The 24,252-nt window shown below is 43.0% G+C and overlaps 1 protein-coding gene across 12 annotated transcripts in view; it reads left to right on the top strand.

Moving 5' to 3' along the window:
* Positions 1-24,252, top strand: part of LOC144685412 (DENN domain-containing protein 1A-like) — a 604,549-nt gene that overhangs the window by 375,895 nt on the left and 204,402 nt on the right. For all 12 annotated transcript variants that reach the window (XM_078549861.1, XM_078549856.1, XM_078549859.1 and 9 more), the window contains one exon: positions 21,940-21,985. In XM_078549861.1, coding sequence (XP_078405987.1) covers positions 21,940-21,985 — 46 coding nt within the window. The remainder of the gene's footprint in view (positions 1-21,939; positions 21,986-24,252) is intronic.

Genomic DNA, 24,252 nt, shown 5'->3' with positions numbered 1-24,252 from the left:
TGGATATTTGTCACTTACTATGGAACTTGGGTAGTTGCCAGCTAATAACAAAGCTTGACCTGCATGAATATTTAATGCATGAGAAAGGTACTAAATTGTTTTGATGTCACTTGTCATTCTAGTTTAATATAACAAAGTTCAAGCCATTTTCTGAATTACCTGGGTGTGATTCGATCATGCAGGAAAGTATTTTGACCCCACTTAAAGGGGAGATGTACTGTGGCATGTTACAAATGATGTCTCTCCATTGGAGCTGTACTTTGTACTTTCAGACTTCTGGTTGATCCAGGGGTCAATCGTTTTGTGTAGAACTCCCACTAATGCCTTATTTTGACGCTCTGAACCAATTTCATAAAGCATAGTGTGGGCTACAGTCCACCATTGCCATTCCTGATGCCACTGGAATAGAACTTGATGATGCCACTTAAGTGAATGTTTCCAGGTTGCTTCTAACCATCAGGTAACATGAGGCAGCCAAGGAGCATGTTAGTGGCTTCCTGTTTACGCTTCAGTGATTATGGATAAATTCAAATAAATTCACACAACTTTTAACAATTGCGATCCCATGGGTGCTACATTCATCTAGGAGCAAATTCTGAGCATGATGTAGAAGGGGTAGTCCTAATGTGGCAGCTGGCCCATTTATACCAACATCCTGATCCTACTTTGTTCATACACAGATAGTTGTGAGGATGGAAGTTGATTTATACAAACTCAGCTTGTTGATATAGTGTTCATGAGCAAATTTCACCCCTTTTAGTTTTGTTAAAGCGGGGTAAATCCCAAATAAAAGTCAAGTAAGTCAATTGGATAATGAGGTGGAAATGCACTGTGCTAAATGTTTATGTTGTAATTAAATGTGATTAGTTTTTTCCGGGTGTTACACAGAAAGTGAGGAATTTGACCTGGGGCTTATTGAATTGCATATATTTAGCAGCGCCAGAAAGGAATGCTACCAGAAATGGTTAGGTTTTTTTTCTGCGTTTGAATTCTGTACGTTAATCTTCTTATAATTTCTTAGTGAGCATGCTTGTTGCAAAGTCAGAAAGGACATGAAAGCTCCAACATAGATGCAAAATCCTCCGATCCCATGTACGCAGCAGTTACAGGACGGTTGTATTTTTGCGGCTGATTATATTTTGCGAGGCCAAGAAATAATTACAGATGAGGATAACAATTTGGCTAAGTTTAGTTCATCCATCCAGAGAGATCTTAATGTCTTTGTATCATGCAAATCAAGTTTTTCCTCCACTGCTCTAAACAGTTGTTTATTCCATGTGTCAATCACTCTGCGTGAAGAAGAATTTCCGTATCTCAGTCCTATGATTACCTTTTATTCATTTGAACTTGTGTTCCTAGTTCTACTCCCACCAATTTAAAGTAATATGTTGGATTAACTTTTCCTATACTTTTAATGATCTTGTATATCTCTGTAAGATTACCAGATACGCTCAAGGTACCTATATCCTACAGTGAAAAGTTTTTGTCCAGTTTTTTAATCATAGCCATGAATCTTTCCTGCAATGCCTCTAGAACTTGAATGTCTCTTGTTTCTTAGTCGTGAAAGCCTTTGACTCTCAATCACAAAGACTTATGGAGTATCCGCCTCAAATTTGGCTGCCCTTAGAAATTTGTCGCCATTCTCCACTTCCATGATGCCATGCATGCTGTGATCCTCACTAACAGAACTGCAGCAAACCCTACCACAATGAAAACTGGGGTCAAACAAGGCTTTGCCATTGCACCAACCCTCTTCACCATTTTCCTCATTGCAATACTGCACCTCATCTCCAGCAAATTACCCTTAGGCACAGAGCTAATCTACAAAACAGATAGGAAACTGTTCAACCTTCAATCCAAAACCAAAACCACTCCAACCTCAGTAATAAATTTTCACTGTGCAGATGATGCTTGTCTGTGCTTGCTCAGAAACTGAGCTTCAGGTTAAATCTCCTTAGCATATGTGAAAATGGACCTTTCACTAAACACCCAGAAAACTAAGGTCCTCTTCTAGCCAACTCCCATAGCAAAACACCTCCCCCATTCAATTACGATCAACAGAGAGATCCTGGAAATTCTTTTTTTCTATTCATTCATGGGATGTGGGCATCACTGGCTAGGCCAGCATCTATTACCCATCCCTAATTGCCTTTGTTCAGAGTGCATTTTAAGAGTCAATCACATTGCTGTAGGTCTGGAGTCACACGTAGGCCAGACCAGGTAAGGTCAGCAGATTTCCTTCCCTAAAGGCCATTAGTGAACCAGATGGGTTTTTACAACAATCTACAATGGTTTCATGGTCATCATTAGGTTTTTGATTCCAGATTTTTATTGGATTCAAATTCCACCATCTGCCATGGCGGGATTTGAATCCAGGTCCCAAGAGCATTACCCTGGGTCTCTGGATTACTAGTTCAGCGACAATACCGCTACGCCATTGCCTCCCCAAAATGTTTGTTGGGAGCCTCCCCTCGATGAAGGCAGACATAGTTGATGAAATTCATCATTGCCTCTAATGTGCCAGCTCAGCCTCGGCTGACTGAGGTGAAGAGTAAATGAGGTTCAAGATCTCAAACCTGAGACTAGGGTCATGGTTTACTGGGCAGTAGTGATCTCCTCGCTCCTACATGCTTCGGAGAGTTGGACGTCCTACAGCAGACACCTCAAAGCACTGCAGAAGTACTACCAGAAGTGCCTTCAAAAGATCCTCCAACTCCAGTAGTAAGAAAGGGGGCCCAACAGCAATGTCTTTTCACAAGCTAACTTGCTCAGCATTGAGACACTAATCACTCAAAAGCAGTTCTATTCGATGGGACATGTCGTTTGTATGCCTGACACCAGACTCCCAAAGCAACTTCTCTACTCAGAACTCGGTTGCGGCAGGAAACTCACAGGAGGAGAGTGGAAATGCTTTAGGGTTGTCCTCAAAGCATCCCTAAAGAGGTCAAACATACCCGCCAACTCATGGGAAACACTGGCTTGTGATCAACCAAAATGGAGAAGGCTCATTTGGGAAGGCACTGAACACATTGAGAAACGTTGTTGGGAATGTGCTAACAAGTTGAGGTGTTTAAGTGCACAAACCTCCAAACAATCCATTTACCCAAACCTTCAAGTTCCACCTGCCTGCATGTTGCAGAGCCTGCACATCGCACATTTGACTTAGCAGATTTCAGAACCCATCAAATCAGAATGGAAGAAACTCACCCTCGATCCAGAGGGACTAAAGGGAGAGAGTGGCCAGAACTAGATGCAGTATTCAAAGTGCAGTCCAATCAGAGCACTATAAAGTTTGATCTCTACCTCCACTGATTTATATTCTACTGCGTTAGACTATGGAGTTCAAAAGACTTTGTAGATTACGCTTATGCTTTGATTGGACGTGTTTAGTGTTGAGTCCACTCAGACTCCTAGGGCTCCTTCAATGTCATCCTGAGCAATTTCAGTACCAGTCATTGAGTATGCATATCATATATTGTTTTGTTGAAATAATAATGTCAGCTGCTGCAACAGGTATTTCATAGCTTTACATTCATTGGACTCATTATTGAATGTTTAAACTATAGCTGAAATAGATCCAACTGTAGTTCATAGCTGGATTTGTTGCCTGGTAGCAAAAGTATAATCTCAGAAGCAGTTGTCCCAGATAGAAGTGGGACACATTTCTAAAATGCTTGTTTAAGTATATTATCAGTTAAAACATGATGACTGTGTGCTAGAGAAACTTGGTGAAGCCATGGACAATCTAGTTGCACATTTCAAATCCTTAGCACCACAGTATACAGGGATATAGAGATGTTGACCATTGAACCTGTTACAAAGCTTCCATCTTGCTGAGAACTTTGCACTATCATGCATTTTTAAAAATTATGTAATTACAAGTACTCTTTCCATACCTCTCGAAATTAAGTTTTTGCCCTAATTGTTGATAAACATGCACAAACCAACCGTTCTGTTTTGTCCTACCCAAGAGCCTTTGTGGACCTCAGAATAGGGAGAAATTGATTCATGGTACTTCAAAAGACAGAAAAAATCCTGTTTTTTATGATAAACCATTTTAGCTTGGCTCATTTGGAGCTCTCTTAACTTGAGCATGCAACGTAGGTTGACATTTCAGTGCAGCTTTGAATTGCGAAGAGGTGTCATCTTTTGAATGAAGCGTTAAACTAACTTGCTCAGGTTTTCATGGGATTGTTCGAAGAAGAATGAGGAGTTTTCTTAGTGTCATGTGAAACATTCTTTTCTAAGCCCGCGCCATCAAGAACAATTTGACATGCTATTTGTTTAATTTGTATTTTGTGGGATCTTGCTGTGTGCAAGATATTAGCATATGGCCACTTTAAAATGGTCCTAAAATTGAGTGCAAGTATGCATCATGAGGCATCATAGCCACAACTGGTCCAGGTTTATCATATTTACCATATTTTGAAGATGAATTTCCCCTTCTCTAAAAAGGGATTCTTCACTTTAGGAATATCATAACTTAAGCCATTATTTCTTTATTCTACAGTCTATACTATACCTTTTGAAACATTTCCCTGAAGAACAGCATCAACAGTTGTAAAGCATTAATGTTAAGAAATCTGTAGATACAATTGTAGTGCACAGTTTTAAGATAACTACAAGGTGAGGACGGTGCAATATATTTTATGGAAAGACTTCTGTGAGAATCATAGAAGGAGGCTATTTGGCCCATCGTGTCTGTGCCAGCTGAAAAACAGCTATCCAGTCCAACCCTGCTTTGCAGTTCTTCGTCTGCAGTCATATAGGTTATGGCATTTCAAATGCATACCTAAATACTTTTTAAATGTGATGAGAATTTCTGCCTCCACTACGCTTTGAAGCAGTGAGTTCCAGACCCACTACCCTCAGGAAAGATTTTCCCCCTCAACTTCCTTCTGATCCTTCAACCAATTAGTTTAAATCTATAACCTGGTTATTGACCTCTCTGCCAAGAGAAAAAAATCTTTCCAATCACTCTGCCTAAGCCCCTCTTAATTTTATGCACCTTAATTAAATCTTCTGCTCAGCCTCTTCAGTTCCAAAGAAAACAACTCCAGCCTGTCTAATCTTTCCTCTTAGCTAAAATTCTCCAGTCCTGGCAACACTCTTGTAAATTAAAAGAGAAAATGCTGGAAAAACTTAAACTGTTTGGCAGCATCTGTGGAGAGAGGAACAGAGTTAACGTTTCGAATCCATTTGACTCCTCTTCTCCACAGATGCTGCTCGATCTGCTGAGTCTTTCCAACACTTTCTGTTTTAATTTCAAATCCCCAGCATCTGCAGCATTTTGCTTTTATGCTAACATCCTTGCAAATCTCTGCTATACCCTTTACAGTGCAATCACAATCTTCCTGTAATGCGGTGAACAAAACTGTACGCAATACTGTAGCTGTAGCCTAACCAGTGCAGTTCTGGCTCTCATATCTTTGCCTCGGCTAATAAAGGAAAGCATCACTTATGCCTTCTTAATCATTTTGTCTGCCTGTCCTACTATCTTCAACAATATTGTGGCCCTGCACACCAAGGTCCTTCTGCTCCTTTATACTTCTCAATATCCTATCATTTGTTGTGTATTCGTTTGCCTTTTTGTCCTCTTCAAATGCATTACCTCACAGTTCTCTGGTTTGAATTCCATATGCCATTTTCTTGTTCATGTGACCAGTCCATTGATATCTTCCTGCAGTTTACAGCTTTCTCCCTCACTGTCAACTACACAGCCAATTTTTGTATCACTTTCAAACTTCTTAATCAAAACCCCTGCATTTGAGTCTAAATAATTAAAATGTATCACAAAAAGCAAGGGACCAAGTACCTTGTGGAATCCCACTGGAAACAGCCTTCCAGTCACAAAAACTTGTAAAACTGGAGCTCAAGCTCATGCAGCTGTCAACACTGCCTGCACATGTAGTTGTCCAAGACACGAGAAGCATCCTGGAGTTCCCACATGGCAAAGGATGTGTATTCGATGGGACTGATGTGTCCTGCCATGCCTCCATTCATTAGACAACTCTCTAAACTTAGCAGAAATAAATTTAAAACATAATTACTTCATCCAGTTTACTTATAGGTGGGTTAAATTAAATTACCTGTAACTTATCCTGCTGCACCTCCTCGTGCTACAACACTCTTCCTCTGGGTTTAATGTGAAATCTCTTTGTCCATTCCGTGTTAGTTTGTTTTCTGCACTCTATTGATTTGCTGTAGCTGCTCTGTTAAAATCTCCGACCATTCTTGTGGTACCCTGCACTCTGCTGATCATGCTTCCATCATGCTGTTTAAATCTCGGGACTCCCCGGTGGTGCTCTGCGCCTGCCTAACGTTTCATCTTTGAAAGTTACTTTACGTTTTGGGGGTATTATCTGCTGCCACTGACAGTGCAACATAACCTTTGGAGAAGTAAGAAATTCAGTTAGTGAAAACTATCAAAAAATGGTTTTAATACAGTTCAACATTTCCAAATAGTTTTAAGTGATGAAAATGATTGTCTATGGATTTCTCTTTGGTACTTTGTACCTGTTGTGCTGACCCATATTAATAATTCTATTGCCAATCATAATCAATTAATTTTGTACTTCTACTCACATTTGGCTTCTCTTTATGATCCCCCTGTGCATATGGAACATTCATTTAATTTTCTCAGATGCCTGCTAGTTTGTTCATCATGTTTAAAGTGAGTGAGTCTGACATCTTAGCTGGAAGTTTCATTATTATGTCTGAGTTACCAGAGTAATTTTGAAGATTGAAAGCAAGATGTGATCCTGTTAATTAAGCTTTGCAGCTACAGATTTGCAATACAAGCTATGTGACAGTTTTTGTTCCTATCTGGCTTCTGAACATATTAAAAATTACCAGTTTTCTTGGATGGAGTGACCTTCCTGTTTCTATACAGTTCAGTGACCAGGGTTCCAGTAGACAAGACGTTTGCAGTCTCAAGACTTCCTGCCGTGGTCAAGGCCTTGCTCTTCTGACATCGAGCTGTCATTTTCCTGAATATGCTTAATTAAAAACATGTTCGCTGTATGTCATCTGGAAAGGGTTTAGACTGTAAGACCTTTCTCTCAGTGATGTGTGAACATTCCTGTGGATAGCAGCTAAAACACATACATGAAATCTTATTTATGCACCAAAGTAAACTGCTTGATGTCAAGAAACCATAATGTGACACTTCTAAGTACTTTAGTAGTGTTCTCGACCAACCAGAGCTGTTGCCCACTTATTATTTTACATGACAAATGTGAATTTGTGTGTTGCTATAAATGAAATGAAAGCTTAAAATCTTTGAGGTTATGTTGGAAATATGGGAATTTTACCTTTGATGTTATCTTCCAAAACTCATCAATTAAACCAGTTAGCTGGATAGAAAGTACAGTCTACTCGTAACTCAAAACGCCTTAATTCAAATGATTTGATAATCAAGCACTAAATTCCACTTTGCTGTGTTACTTCGTTTAACTGTTTAATTCAAATTAATGGATAATTCAAATTTTTCAAACATGGAAATAAAAAACAATTTTAATTATCAGGAGTAGACTACCTGTATTGAGAAAGATTCCACTATTCTAACTCCCCTGAAAATAGTTTGTGTTTTTTTTAATGCAAAATCCAAGTTTTTACAATCTTAATTTAAAGTAGCACAGAATTGTGAAGAGGATACTACAATTTTCCATAAGTTTGTTCAGTTTTTTCTTTCATTTATCTTCGGTGGCATCCACGCTTTCACAGAAATAACTCCAAAGGGAGAAACTGAATTCCTTTGGAATGCCTTTGTTTTTGCTCCCATCTGAAGAAATTTGGAAGGAACCCCAGGTGTAGTCAGTGCAGGACTCATCTTTTATAAAAGCCACTTGTGGACCATTTGGAGGACATTCTCATTGTCATCAACAGAAAGCTTCCAAGTCACTCCAGTCAGGATTATTTTCTTTTTGTGTAGATTCAGTGATAGAGACACAGCGCTGCTTGTGGATCTCGGGATTGATGGCAATGGCCATCAGATATATAACTCAAAACGCTTGAAAGCTTTTGTAGACTAATCTTCTAATGCCGTGGTTACCAGCACAATTTTTATTATCCCAAATGATAAATCATTGATCAGAATGTTTGTAATGACCTGAATCAAGAGACAAACATTCTAATTAGCGGATAACAAATACACTTCGTATCTCTCTCCTTCAAATAGGTACCTTCCTCACAGGACAGGGTCTGACCTAGAGGATTATGGTCCCAACCATACGAACCCTTGCAGCTAAACAGATGTGAACTTTGGGCAGCCTGGTTATCTTTTCAACATTTTCTTTCTTTATAGATTAGCAATAATGTAGTAGTCAGGTATATAAACAAATAGTAGGCAAGCTGCAAATTCAGCCTTATCTCGACGTCATGTGAACCAGTCACTGAGCTAACAAAATGCTTGCAGATATTTTTGTTCAGCATTCTGTGGGGGTACCTTGGCAAGGGCATGTTCAAGATTCATTACTGAACTCTGCATGCATAAGTGTAATAATATGTTTTTTTTAATATGGGAGTGTTGTATTTCTGGAATGAGAAGTTCCTGTATGCTCTTTTTTTTTCTCTTCAGAGCCCAGTTTTGTCACAAAACATAACAGTAAAATGAAGTCTTTCTCATAATCTTTTATTGGTTGGAGAAGATTTGGTTCATGCACTTCTCGCACTCAGCATGACTGATTCTTCTAAATTTTGTAAAGGGCTTGTCGCTTTTTATCGAGCACAACCGAGAACTCCACAACTCTCAGATTTTCCAGCTGAGAAGATGGTTGCTGAGAGACCTGGCCTGGAGGAGCACAGATCAAGCGAATAAAAGTAGACGTTATTTTATACCTCCAATACAAATGAAGTGCCTTGCTTTGGTTAATCTCACCAAGTAGCAGCTCAGCTGAAAACTAACAAATCTCAATTCAGTTGAGACAACAGAGTTCGGGGGGGGGGAGAATTTCCTCCCCGTCGAGGGGCCGAGCGGCGGCAGCGGGCATGCAGCCGATTGCCGCCTGCGACTGGCTGCCCGCCACCGTTTCACATGGGCGGGCCAATTCAGGCCTGCCCAGCGCGATGTGCACCCGGGAGCGCTGTGCACTCCCTGTTCCGGGGCAGCGGGGGGGAGGAAGCTGAGTCGGGGCTTGCACTCTTTCACACACATGCGCGATAGAGTGCCGAAATCTCCCTGAGGCACAGACCTGCCTCAGGGAGATTAGTTTGACTGTCAGAAATTTTAATAAAGAAAGAAAAAGTTTAAGACGTATATACCCCCCCACCCCCGACAATGTCATCATGAGCTGGGACATGTCAATGAACTGTAATAAGTTTTATTCAATTTACAATCACTTTATGAAACCACATCTCGCCCGTGAATGAGGTTTCATGATAAATGCAAAGGCCGCCTGGGCTCTTCGCCTGCCTCCCAACCTTGAGGTTGGACTGGCAACTCAGTTAATTATTTTAATTCGTTTTTAAAAGGCCTTAATAGGCCTTTGACAGTTCGGGGGGCGCGCAGCCGACTTCAGTGCGAGCCCGCCAAACTGAAGACCTGAATGACGCGCAGTGACGTCAGCGCACACGCCCGACATCACCGTGCGTCATTCTACGCGTCGGTGAGCGGGGTCTGCCCCCACATGCCAACCCGAAGATCCTGGCCCAGGTAACTAATAGCCGTGAGAAACAAGCTCACAATTTCCTGCTTGCGATCCTGGCTCTTTTCCTAATTGAACTGTGGTTCTGTCATGTGTGTAGACTTTCAAGGCAAAATTTCTGATTCAAAAGCCAGATATTGCAGATGCTGGAAATCTGAAATAGAAACAGAAAATGCTGAAGATACTCAGCAGGCTACGTAGCATATGGAGAGAAACAGAGTTGATGTTTCAAGTCTGTGATCCTTCATCAGAACATTCCCAGATGTTCAGAACCGTTCTGACGTAGGATCACAGACCTGAAACATTAACTCTGTTTTTCTCACTCCACAGATGCCACCTGGCCTGCTGAGTATTCCCAGCTTTATTTAAAATTTCTTATTCACTTCTGTGAAAGCAATATCTCAGAAGTGCACAATAAGAAGGGAATTTTCATTAATTTTGCAGTCCATGCATAGAAGACGTTTCTAACCTGGGAAAGTTCTGAAGAAGAGTCATGTGGACTCGAAATGTTAACTCTGTTTCTCTCTTCACACATGCTGCTAGACCTGCTGAGTTTTTCAAGCATTTTCCGTTTTTATTTCAGGTTTCCAGCATCTGCATTACTTTGCTTTTATTTTGGACACTTTTTGCAGTGGGTTAATTATATGTTACATAAAGCTTGAGTGAGCCCTAGAAATTTCAACAAGCATTAGAACTGACAGTGGAACTCTGCTTAAATATTTGCATGAACAGTCTGTATCCTAATTACACATTGCACACACTCACTTAAAGCATTTTCTGACCTTTTAGTAGATGTACCTAATCTTACATGTAATATAAAAAAAAAGCTGCATCAGAAGTTTAACATAAGCCAGATGTTATGTATGCAACAATACTGCCAGGACTTTTGAGTGCTTCAGTACTTGAGAAATCTTCAATGCTGCTAAGGGTAAGATTAGTTGCTATCAGCAAACTGTCATTCACTGCTGAGAATCACTTGTACATCTCGCTTCTGATTTTGTCATTTGTGACTATAAAACCACGCTCACCAGCAAAATACATGGATGACAATAGCAAAATTGTGCTGAGTGACAAGACTTTAATTCAGTTGAACAATTGCAATCATTTCATACTAAGAGGATTAATTTTGAATGGAATGTAATTGCTAACAAGTTCAAGAGATGACTCAAATCGTGACCTTCTGTTCAAGGGCAAATATGTATGGAGATTGTGACATTCCCTACAGTTTTGTTTGGTTACCTTGGAGGATCGAGGAAAAAAAAACCTGGGGCAGAATTTTATGTATGACGTACGGGAGGCGGAGCCCGCACATCAGCGCTTAAAATGTCGTGCGCTATCGCAATATTTAGCTGGGCAGGCGCGCGATGAAGCGGGACGCGACGCGCACCCGCCATTAATTAAAGGCCTTGTTAAGGCCCTTAGCTCGGCAATCGACGCCGATTTTGAGGCGCCCGTGTGATCTTTGGCTCGGCGCAACGGGCAGGCGGGTAAGTGATTTTTTAACAAACCTCATCCACGGGCGGGATATGTGGGCTCAGAGGGGTTGTTAATGTTTTATCTGAAGTATTTATTGCAGAAAGTGTTTTAAACTTGCCTGTGTGATTGTGAGCAGTTCAGATCGCTTTCCAACAGCTTTCTCTGTACTTTGAAGCTTCAGCTCAGCAGTCTGCAGACAGTAATCTTTATCGGGCCTGCAGCTTTCCGGAGGCCTCCATTTAGCCTGGGTATGGGTTCTGACATCTCCACTGGAGGCAGCTCCTCTGAGGAGGAAGGGAGGGATAGAATAAGGAGGAGGCCAGGAGTGGACAATCAGCCTCCAGGGGAGCCACCTTTAGGAGGCCAGGCACAGGCACGAGGGGCGCAGGGCCAAGAGGTTGTCCAAGGTGGAAGAGGCCGCAGAAGACGCCACTATCCTGCTGCCAGGGTTTACAGGCGGCGAAGCAGCTACCTCAATATGTCTGAGGTGCAGTGTCAAAGGAGGCTCCGACTGTCAAGGGGGACAGTCAACTATATCTGTCAGATGATTGGCCCTGAGATCTCCCTTAACTGTGTGGGTGGACACCCCAGCGGCTCTGAAGGTCACAGTTGCCCTCCACTTCCATGCATCTGGCTTCTTCCAGGGCTCGGTGGGTGATATTTGTGGTGTCTCCCAATCAGCTGTCCACACTTGTGTCAAGCAGGTTACAGACACTCTGTTCAGATGTGCATTGACCTTCATCCACTTCTGCTGCAACCAGGCAAGTCAGACACAGCGCGCCAGAGGCTTCGCGGCCATTGCTGGCTTCCCCCGTGTCCAGGGTGCTATAGACTGTACACATGTGGCCATCAAGGTGCCAGCAGGTGAACCCGGTGCCTTCATCAACAGGAAGGGCTTCCACTCCATGAACGTGCAGATAGTGTGTGATCACAGGATGCTGATTCTACAAGTCTGTGCAAGGTACCCAGGCAGCTCCCACGACACCTACATCCTCAGACACTCCCAGGTGCCGGGGCTCTTCAGTGCTCCAGCCCGGCTGGATGGATGGCTGGTGGGTGACAAGGACTATCCCCTCAGAAGGTGGTTCATGACGCCTCTCCGCCATCCAAGAACAGAAGCTGAGCAGCGGTACAATAGGAGCCACACCTCCACAAGGGCTGTGGTGGAGAGAGCCACTGGTCTTCTCAAGATGCGCTTCCGTTGCCTGGACCGCTCAGGGGGCGCACTCCAGTACCACCCAGATTGCATATCTGTGATAGTGGTAGCATGCTGCGCTCTGCACAATCTTGCGTTGGAAAGGGGGGATGCAGTTGACAATGAAGACCTTCACGCAGTGGATGAGGCTGCACATGATGAATCCAGCAGTGGCTCAGAGGATGAGGAAGCACAGGGGAATGTTGAGGAGCATCACGCCGACCCGCTACTACACCAAGGAGGCAGGGAAATCCGGGACACTTTAACCCAACAAACCTTCAGCTAGCTCCACACACATGGAATTCAGGACCAGCATTGCCTGGCGCTTCCACACGTGGCACTTAGGTGCTACATCTTCCACCCCATGAGCTGCAACTAAGGGCTTAGTACAGAAACATCAATGTCCACTCAAACACTCATGATATGTCTGTGAAACATACAAATGCAGCACAAAGGAAACATCCTCAGCCATGGTCAGAAATGTGGACTTTATTGCCACCAAAATAAACAACAAACGTCGCTCTGATGCAGATAATGAAACATTCCCTAATCTAGGGCCAACACAAAATCACCAGTGACAAAACCGTGGAGTGTCTGACGTGCCTTATGCTTACATTTGTGGGTGCTGCGTCTTGGTGCCGCCCCATCGCTCAGAGTGGCTTGTGAGACAGTCTGCTGTCCTGTTGGCCTCGATGACCTTGGCGGCCGTCCTCTGGCCCGTGGAGCCTGTGCTGGCCCCTCCTGGGAAGGAGTGGCCAGTTCCAGAACTGGCACCTCCCAGTTATCGCAGCCTCCATGGTCACTGGCAGAGGGGCGGAGGAGCTGCTGCCCTCATCCGGAGCGCCCTGAGAGGAGCTCACAGCGACGACAGGCAGCTGCTGCACCGACGTGAGGTCCCATTGGACCTCCCTGCTCACCGCAGATGGATGGGCACCGAGCGCCGACACTTGGTGCCCAGAACATCTCCCACATTGCCAATGACCACCTGTGGCCATTAGCGCTGTGAGGGATTGCAGGTCCAAGCGTAGCCCAATCAGAAGCGTCTCCATCCGATCGAACCCCCTCTCCATGAGAGTTGCCAATCTCTCAATGGAGGAAGCCTGAAACTCTGTCCTTAGGTTCATGCCATCACTGACACTCTGCCTGGATTCCTCCATCACAGAGACCAAGTGAAGCACGCCCTCATGCAACCCTGCCAGATGCTCCCGCGCACCCAGCCGCTTGTCCTGCAGCTGCTGCATTGGTGACATCTCCAGAGGCACATCATCACTGCCCGACTCAGCATGTGCCTGGTCCCCTGCAGACCTCCGGCTGCTGGCGCCATCGGCACTCTCTGTCCGTGCCGTCTCCTCCAGCGATCGTGAAGTGCCCTCTCCACTGTGCCCCGGGACACTAGCTGACGTCATAATCCCCACCGATGTGGTAGTCGCTGCGCTGGTGCCTGGCTCACTGAAATGCTGTGACGCAAGTTGCAAGTGATGCCCCTCAGGTGTGGAGGGGGGGCTCTGGACTTGTTCCTGGCGGCCATGCGGTGGTGATGCTGAAATTAACAAGGATAGTGCATCAGTTAGCATTCAGTCAGTAACACCTTTCATCCCTTTCCCCCCCAGCCTCATAACGCGCTCAACCTTCAAGAACCTAAGGGGACGAACATTGGTGGGGTGGTAAATAGTCAAGAGGAGGCCCAAACATTACACACACATACAGACAGGCTGGTCAGATGGCCTAAGGAATGCCACACGGAATGTTATGTGGATAAGTGTGCGGTTAAGCACTTGGGCAAGACAAACAAGGTACGGGAATACATGAGTAATGGTAGGACAGTGGAAAGTCACGACGATTACAGGGACCTTGCTGGGCAGACCCGTTAAGGTAGCAGAACAGGAATATAAGGCGTTTAACAAGGTCGAAGCCAGACTTGCCTTTATTAGCCGAGGAATAGAATTTAGGAAAAGGGAGGTCATGTTGCAAGTGCAGAAAACGCTGTCGAGGCCACATCTACACTTCTGCATTCAGTTGTGACCTGTGCTTCATGGGAGGGATGGCATTGGAGTGGGGAGAGTGCAGAGGTTCCTGACCTGGATGCATGCTGGCCTGGAGAGCTGGAGTGATGAGGAAATATTGCAAACACTTGTGACATTTGCCATGGAGCACAGGAGATTGACAGGTCACATTATTGACCTTCATACTGTTATGAGGGGCATAGAACGGGTGGACAGAAGGCTACATTTCCCCTTGGCGCAGGGATGACTAACGTGGTGGCATTTATTTAAGTTGAGTGCCATGAGGTTGACAGGTGAGGTGCTGAGGACTTTTTGGACAGAGTAATGTGGGACGCACTGGCTGAAAGGGTGGTGGTGGTACAAACTCTCCTAAGATGCAATAAGTATTTGGATGTGCAGCAGCAATGCCATGGCATGTTAGGCCATGGGGATAGTGGTCAGAAATGGAATAAAGCAACTTTGGAAGGTGGTGGAGACGTGCATCCTCAAGGGGCCGAGGGACCTTTGTGTATGACCCACACATCTGACTGTATCAGTCTGTGAATGAGCAGTGTTGCTGCATTAACGATTGCAGCAACCATCAGTGCTTTGGATGGTGGGGAGACAGAGTGTTTGGGACTGTGGCCCTCAAATACCTGGCCGCTGCACCCCAGCCTCACCGACACCTGCCGACCTGGCTGCTTGGCTTCTTCCCAGCTTCCATGGGCTGCTCCTCATATGTGGTGAGGTGCTGCAGCACGGCGTGCCCACCACCAGTCTGCAAATGCTCCCGGCTATTGCTCTCTGTTTTTGCCTGCAGAACAGAGAAGAGCATTTATTGGGGCTGATCGCTCATGTACTCTGCACGCGCACGCCGCACCCCAACCACAGTGGCCCATCTGAGGCCTCCAGTGGCTCCTGTCCACACTACTGGTGATCAGTCCCCAGAAGATAGTATGGCTGGTCCCAACCCCCTCCCCCAACAGCCACCTTGGACACATTGGCGTCCATCACTTTGAATAACACATGGGTCTTGGCACCCATGGCAAGGAGGCGCAACTAGGTGCGGCGCCAAGGCCAGCAGATGGCTCTTGGCCACGACACCTTAAGGCTCCCCTTCTACCATCTCATCACCATCAATAAGACATGTGTTGGCATTCTGAGTGTGTGTCTAGCCACCTCCCCTGCAGGTTGCCCCCAGACTACTCAAATGCCACAAACACCAACATATGCTGCGGGGAGAACCCATCTTCTCCTGAACCCCAAAGGCTGATGTAAACATGGTCGCTATCTGTTTGCCCACCCAGCGTGCGCCAAATGCCCAATGACACTAAGACGTTGTTGGGGGGGGGGGCCTCAAAGGCTAAGGCCACCTGCTAGGTTAAATGGCCAAGGCCAACATGGTATTCACCCTTCCAGAGCGCAACAAATCATTGAAGCGCTTACGGCACTGGGTTCCTGTGCACTGCACAGCATCTTGAGAGCTTACTACCTCTGCCATCTCCTGCCACACCTACCTAGTGATGTGGGGGGCCCTCCTCCTCCCATCCTCTGGAAACAACACCTCTGGACGATTTGACACTTCTTTGAGGAGGGCAGCAAGGCAGGCATCAGAGAACCGAGGGGCACACTGGCCCCCCGCTGGCCTACCCTGCAGCCTGCCCCCCTCCTCCTCCTCTGCCCTACCCTCCTCTAGAGCCTGCTGTGCAGACTGGTCGCTGGCCATGGTGAACAGCCTAAAGGAGGCTGCCCGGCCTTTCTTTATACAGACTGCCGGTTCCCCATTGGAACCAGCGGTCTGTACACGCCCGCCGCACATTTGAAATTCCCGCTGTACACGGGAGTCTACAACGCGCTGGACGGGCCTTAACTGGCCCGCCCATGCAAAATGGCGGCGCGGCCCATTTCGCCAGCGGAGGTCGGCTACGCGCCCGCCGCCGATTGGGTCGAGCCCACCTACCCGACAAACATAAAATTCTGCCCCTGGAGTTTAAACCTTTTCATTTCTTTCAAGACATCACGTGAGTGTGGCGTGACCTTCCATAAGGTGATGATACATGTTTGTGGAAGCACAGTCGACCAAGCAGCCTTATCTCATCCTGCGCTATTCTATGTTTTTGTTTCCCATCAGTTATGCATTAACAAATAAAAGATATAGTCCATAGTATACTAAAAGCCTTGCAACTAGTGTGCGCTTCCTGTTCTCGCACATTTTCTATGTCATGTTTGCCACAGTCCTGTCATCATTGTGTATACTTCATTGTAATCCATGCTTTTCAGTTGTTCCAAAAATAGCACTGTTATTCTTTTAGATGGTACTTTTGAGATCTGTTCTTCTTGGTAAGTTTACAATATTCCTTGCAGGAAAATTTATTTTATGCTCTAGTATTTTAATTTAAAACGTCTTGATCAGCTTTAATTTAATTTGGCATTTATTTAAATTTAATCCCCAGTGCTATCAGAGGCCTCGATTGCACCTATTGCTGGCATAGTTTTGGCATGCCTCCTGTCTCATTTCTGTAACCTCAGGCCACCCAGCTGCATTTGCATTTGTCCCCTCCTCCTTTCCGCCAGACCTTCCCAGCCCTGTTGCACAAATTCCCAAAGTGGCCTTCCCACTCTGACTCCCCCATCAGACTTTTCCAGACCCCAAAATCCCCAAACTGCCCCTTTTCCACCAAATCCTGCACCTCAAAATCCTGTCCCCGGCCTTAAATAGAAAACCTTTTTCAAAGTGTGTGTGGTTGGATATTCCCTAAGTAGCTTGCCCATGACTTTAGGGAAGCCTGTACTATTAAAATTGCCAATGTTCTACAAATTGCAGGCTCATTTGTCTTCAACCCCCACCCACCTTGCAATACTCCGAAGTCAAGACCCTTCTTGCCTCCCAAATTCTATTATTGCACATGTCCTACCTATCTAAAACTGAGACCATTTTTCCACCTTCATCCTGTATTCCAGGTTTTAAAGAGCTAAAAGATTAACAATATGTGCATAAGTTAAGCAACATATATTCATAATCAAGGAAATATATTGTTGAATTCAATCTCCAAAACACTCATTGTTGCCTATTACTTGGCACTCACTCCCTGTAGGATAGTACATAATGAAAGCAGCTCAATGAGAACAGTTTTCTCAACTTGGGTTGGAAAATGAGAAAAGAATCTGCAGTACTTCAGGTCCCTGCTGATTATTTGCCAGCCTACCTGTACTGTACTAACCATTGGTTGGGATGTTGCTAGCTGGACAAGTAGGGAAACTTACAAGTGCTCTATCATGGTAAGATATGCAGTTTTAGCTGCCTAAACTCAGCTCAAATGGGTTCAGTCGAAAGTAAAGTAAATAGGATTCATTCCAATTATGGAAAACTTAAACAGAGTTTTATTTGGGGTCGTTGGCTGGAGTGGGGCGGTGGGAGGAATCCTCCACATGTCAGCAGGTTTTCTGCCATTAGGCAGAACGTTGTATCTAAGGCAGGAGTTGGAGCCATTCCCTTACATCTTTTTTGTGCTAAGTTAGATGGAAACGACTTCTGCGCAGTCACAAAAAATGATAGCTTACTTCAATTAACCCAGTTGTCCATTGAAACGACAGTATTTCTGCATTTACAAAATTTAACTACTATGTCGCACCTGCAGCACGGGACAGAAAAATACTTGTTTTCAGAAATGTAATTTAAATATACTTTTGGATCAATTAGAACTAATAATGGGGAAATGGTTCTCTTGTTTTCTATTTATAATATGGTAAACCTGTCCTTTACACATACTTTTACAAATTTGCTCCAAGTAGTGAACAGCAGAAATTTTAAAAAAATTCTTCATTTATTCTTTGTGGGTCTGGGCCAGACCGGGTAAGGGTGGCCCTGTTCTTTTGTAAAGGGCATTAGTGAGCAATCAATGATAGTTTTCATGGTCACTTTCAATTCCAGATTTTATTAATTGAATTTAAATTCCACCAGCTGCTGAGGTGGGATTTAACCCATGTCCCCAGAACATTAACCTTAGCCTCTGGATTACTAGTCTACCACATTACCAACATGCCACCATCTCCTCCAGTAGTAAACCAATGATTCCTGGATACATTTGAATTCTGAATTTTTATAACCTAAAGACATTGACCTGTAATGTGCTTGTGAAGCTTTATAATGTCAAAAAAAAACTTATGTATATTTTTAAATCTGCAATGCAAGAATCATGCTATATTCAAAGGTACAGGAAGGCAGAACTCAGGATAAAATAGAACTACATTGGACAGTTGGTTCCGGAAATTCTTCAACAAGCCCGCTTTACATTGCGATGCCAGATTGGAGATCGCATTCCACTTTTGACTAAATGGGGGAAAATATCATCACAAGAAGAAACAGGACGCTCACTACTCTTGCAGTCATAACTTGGATGATCCATTTCCTACCATGTTGAAATGCCAGTTTCTTTACAGGAAAAGCTCTGGCTGATCTTATTACTTTCAAAGACAAGTTTTATGAATGTTTTATGAATAAAGCTTCAGAATGTTTTCATCCTTGACACATGCTGTATTGGGGATTAAGAATAAGATGTTAAATTTGAAGCATAGGATTGAAGATAAATTTTCAATCGAGGCCCAGCATGAATTCTCCGAATACCACATATATGGAAGTAGGTTTTTGATATGTTACTATTTTATTGTGTGAAAATATTTATATAATTTGTGCTTTATTCTTTTGATGGCTTAACACATTCAACCTGTTGACTTGTGTGGGTTGTCCCCATTGTGAGCAGTCATGTTACTTTCACTGTCTCGTCAGGAAGATATAATAATTCTCATAATGTTATTGGAATTTACTGTAAAATAGTGGTATCTGTGTATGTGTGTGACTTAATTGGATTAAAGGCAGCTGGTCTGAAGGCTTTGATGTAAATATGGGGGAAGTTTAGAATGTAAGGCACAAAAGGACATTTGCATTTTCAAATAAACCAAGCTAGATTGTTTTCAAAGGAGGGGTGAAATGTGTCACCTAGCCAGGTGAAGTTTAGAAGCTGTGTTTACTTTTCCCAAATATTACTGGGATGGTCAAATGGGCAGATAGAATTTAACCCTGAACAGTGTGAGGTGATGCACTTTGAAAGGAGTAATTTGACAAGGAAGTATTCAATGAACGGCATGGCACTAGGAAGTTCTGAGGAACAAAGGGACCTTGGCATGTGTGTCCATAGATCTCTGAAGGCGGAGGGGCATGTTAGTGGGGTGGTGAAAAAGGCATATGGGACACTTGCCTTTATCAAACGAGGCATAGATTACAAAAGTAGGGAGGTCATGCTGGAGTTACATAGAACCTTGGTGAGGCCACAGCTGGAGTGCTGTGTGCAGGTCTGGTCACCACATTATAGGAACGATGTGATTGCGCTGGAGGGGGTGCAGAGGAGATCCACCAGGATGTTGCCTGGGATGAAACATTTAAGTTATGAAGAGAGGTTGGATAGACTTGGGTTGTTTTTGTTGGAGCAGAGAAGACTGAGGGGTGACCTGATCGAGGTGTACAAGATTGAGGGGCATGGAAAGGGTGGACAGGGAGCAACTGTCCCCTTAGTTGAATGGTCAGTCACAAGGGGGCATAAGTTCAAGGTGAGGGGCAGGAGGTTTAGGGGGATGTGAGGAAAAACTTTTTTACCCAGAGGGTGGTGACGGTCTGGAATGCACTGCCTGGGAGGGTGGTGGAGGCGGGTTGCCTCACATCCTTTAAAAAGTACCTGGATGAGCACTTGACACATCATAACATTCAAGGCTATGGGCCAAGTTCTGGTAAATGGGATTAGGTAGGTAGGTCAGGTGTTTCTCATGTGTCGGTGCAAACTTGATGGGCCGAAGGGCCACTTCTGCACTGTGATTCTGCGAAAACTTAGTACTATGAGAGATTTTTAGTATCAGAAGGGTAAAGTCCAAAGACGTACTGAAACAATGGGAATTTTTATTCAAAGGGGAAAATATGATAAAGGAGTGAAGGCTGTGTGTAAGGGAAGACATTTTCAAGATCTAACCAGTATGAAAAGCCTTCAGCATCTATGCCTTAAACTGTTGTCTTCAAAGAACTGAAGTTAAGAAAACTCACTTTGAATTTGACTGGTTCAGGGTATTGTGTGTCACCTTGCCTGGGTCTTTTAAAACCTGTGTGTCTTACTGTTGCCTTAACGAAAGTGTAACTGGGAGTCAGATTAAGTAGGGGATTTAGAAGTTATCATAGTAGTAATTTGTAGATCTATGTATGTGTTTAAAATCCGCTCTCTTATTAATAAATGTTTTCTCTAGTTTTGTAAAAACCTATAAGACTTGGTGGAGTTATTACTACTGAATTCAAGGCACGCATGCCGAAATTTATACAAATTGCAAAACAAGTTATGGCAGTTGTTTCAAGTTTCCCTTGAATAACTCAGCATTTACCATCAGCTGTGCCATAACAGTCTTGTGTTATTCCTTATATATATTCGTTTCTAAGCAATTTCCTGTTCTTTTGTAAATCTATCTGTGGAATATGTACAAAAACACTGTTCAAGAATCCGACACTATCCAGGAAAAAGCAGCCCGCTTATTTGGCACCCCATCCACCACCGTCAACATTCACTCTTTACACCACCAATGCACAGTAGCAGCAGTCTGTACCATATACAAGATGCACTGCAGCAACTCATCAAACCTCTTTCAACAGCACCTTCCAACCTGCAACCTTTACCACCTAGAAGGGCAACGCAGCAGATGCATGGGAGCACCAGCACCTGGAAGTTCCCCTCTAAGCCACACACTATCCTGACTTGGAATTATATTGTCATTCGTTCACTACTGTGGGATCAAAATCCTGGAACTCCCTCCCTTATAGCACTGTGGGTGTGCCTACACCTCATGGACTGCAACGGTTCAAGAAAATGGCTCACCGCCACCTTCTCAAGGTCAGTTAGGGTTGGGCAAAAAAATGGTGGCCTAGCCAGTGACGCCCACAGCCCATGAAAGAATAAATTTTTAAAAACACTGAATCAGGGTGACTTCTGATGGATAAAACTGAATTTGCAATAACTAGACTGTAATGTGTTTGGATCTTTGAAAATGTGCTGTAAATATGGCATTTTGTATTCTTTGACATGGAAGAAAAATTTAATTTTGATGGTAGCGTAAAATGGAGAATTGCGAATTGGCAGCCTCTTTTACCAGCTGCAAAATTTTCTTCTCCTGTAACTTTAATGAAAATTTAAACAAAATTGCCAGCGTGTGCAATAGACTGTTGAATCGATATCTCCCATTTCACTGTCCTGCAGAAGTCGAATTTCACCCTCAGTAACTTCAACCATAATCTGTATTATGGGATACTTGAGCGATTTGTGTACCTCATGAAGCACCTTCATGATCTTATTAGATGTGCCCAAGTGTATGTTCTGATCAGGATAGCTGTAGCTCTAAAAATATGTATCTTCTTTATGGGATAAAAGATGAGCACTCTTGTTTCAATTAGCTATAGATAACCTTCTAAGTATGGATCTAAAATGCACATTTTAAAAATAGTACTGTAGGAATACTAATCTAACTGAAATGAAACCAGATGATTTGACAGTCAATCTGTTTATGAGCACAGAGGATAGTTGCAATGATTAATATGGATTCATTTTCCTCTTTTTAGTGCTCCAATGCCCTACCTCATAGGAGTGCATTCAAGTTTAATGGAGGTGAGTATATTTTGTTTTATCATTGAAAATGGGTGACATTTCCTTTACTTCTTTAAAGGCTTATGAATTATTTCTAACCATTTTAAAACTCAGTATTAAAACCTACATGTCAGCTTATTTAAGTTATAAGGTTTCTTAATATTTTTCTTAAAGCTGATGCTTTCAGAACAAGCATTTAAAAGGAGTTATTAAAATTGTGATTGCTTATTTCAGTCTTCTGAATTGATACATGTGAACTATATGGTTAAAAATATGAACTTTCAGTGATCTATTAAAATCTATTAAATCAATGGAAATTTCAGCACTTTTCACCCTTGTGTAATTACTTAAGGTTGGTATGAGAAATGCAAAAGATTTATTGTAATGAATGTATTATGCACTTGTTTTCTTTCAGCTAGCATTTAAAAGCATATTTTACTTGAAGAAAATATTTGGCTTAAACCTTGTTGTGCAGAGCAATCTTCATGAGTTATGCTGTAGGCCTTTGAAGAACATAAAAGCAAATGATGCTTTGCAAAATCTTAATAAATACATGTGGAATTAATTAACAGTGCATCTCAAAACCATGTTGTGTTCATACTTTAATAAGATTGAGCACCTTTTACAGCTTTCTTGAAAATATATTTTCATCGATCTGAAATCATGGGCCCGATTTTAACTCTGAGTTATTGCCTCACCAATAGCTTTTTAGCTGCAGATTACGGTTTAATTTGCTATTATTAACCAGGAAAAGAAACTCTTTAATCAGCCATTTGCTGCTAAGTAAAATAACATTGGTCTGGTACCTTTTTAGATTAGGGAGATAGATTTGTTTATTTTATAATTAAGCTATTCTGTTAATAGTTCCATCTAAATTACTTTACTCCAGATTGGTGTGTTAGTTTTCCTGCAGTAAGATTTAAAAACTGAGAAAATAAAAGCCAATTTTAAAAAAAAAAAGTTTTTTTTTTTCATTTGTCTATTTGGCGTTCCCATAGCAAGGCTGACAGGTGGGCAGTTAGGTGGCAAACCATCTCCCAGGCCTCTGCCAGTTAAAACATGGATGTAGAATTAGAGAAACAAGCTAAGGTGACTGGAGCAATGGAAGCACCCGAGATCCTTGCTTCCACTTAGCACTTTGGTAAAATGGTATAACTGAGGTTGTAAATGCAAATGCACATTGGGTCACACCAACAAGAAGATTTGATCACTGCACAGACATTGCTGCATTAATTTCAACAACACTAAATTACAAAAAAGAATAAAATATAGCTCCCTTAAGAAAGTTTGTTCCCTTCTTAAGAGCCAAAACCAAAGGTGGAATGCTTTCTGTGCCAAGTGTCCCTATAAATCTGTAAAATTTAAAGAAATATTGAGCAATATATGTGCTTCCAATACAAGATATCAAACCTGGTGCCAGATTTTTGTTTCCATATAAATTTACCCTTTCAGCTGTCACAAGGTTCGCCCACATGTAGACCTGAAAATTGTTACTTTGAATGAACTGAAGACTGTTCCTGAGGCCAGAATTAGAAATTATACTCTCCCGGCCTTACTCTGTACTCACCCAGCATTAACTTTATCACTGCGCTATCCAGCGTCCATACTAGCAAATGGAAACATGCCAATTTGCTTGTGCACCAACCCATAACCTCCTTTGTTATTGCCAGTTTTCTCAGTTTCTTGCTTGAGAGCCTTGATTCATCTTGGGTACGGTTTCTGGCCACTGTCAGTGTTCTGCTAATCTGCTCCACAGCCTTCTGAGCCCAAGTGGTGAGTGTCAGCAGGCTAACTGACCATGGAATATGTCATTGTAGAGCTCCAACCTGACCCATCCAGCATGAGTTCCTTGATAATAATCAGAAGTGGGAGTCTTGATTCTTTATCCGATTATCTTGTTTGGTGCAGGTTAGGAATTTAACTGGGAATTTCTTGTCTCTAAGACTTTATGCTGCTAATAGGGATACCATGAAGGATTGATGAAGGGATGTCACCTTATGAAGAACATAATCTATAAATTTAACAAATGAAGGCAAATGGGCCAGGATTGTAGTTGAGCATCATTAGTTTGATGCAAAATTAAAATTTTCTGAGTCTAAATCTGCTGATATACCAAATAGATGCCACTGATGAGGGATGATGTCTGTGCAAGATATTCAGCCTCTGCACACTACAAGGATAAAGGCTGTCACAAGACTCACGCACGGTTCTCATGTTTGCAGGGCAGATTCCAGCATTGTCTAAGAAAATATTCTGCTCAAGCAGTGACAGCCCTCTCATCTGCCATT

The sequence above is a fragment of the Cetorhinus maximus genome, chromosome 10 (genome assembly GCF_964194155.1).
Source record: "Cetorhinus maximus chromosome 10, sCetMax3.hap1.1, whole genome shotgun sequence".
NCBI classification, from domain to species: Eukaryota; Metazoa; Chordata; class Chondrichthyes; order Lamniformes; family Cetorhinidae; genus Cetorhinus; species Cetorhinus maximus.
The sequence above is the reverse complement of the archived record's forward strand: the minus strand, read 5'-3'. Positions and strand labels throughout refer to the sequence as shown.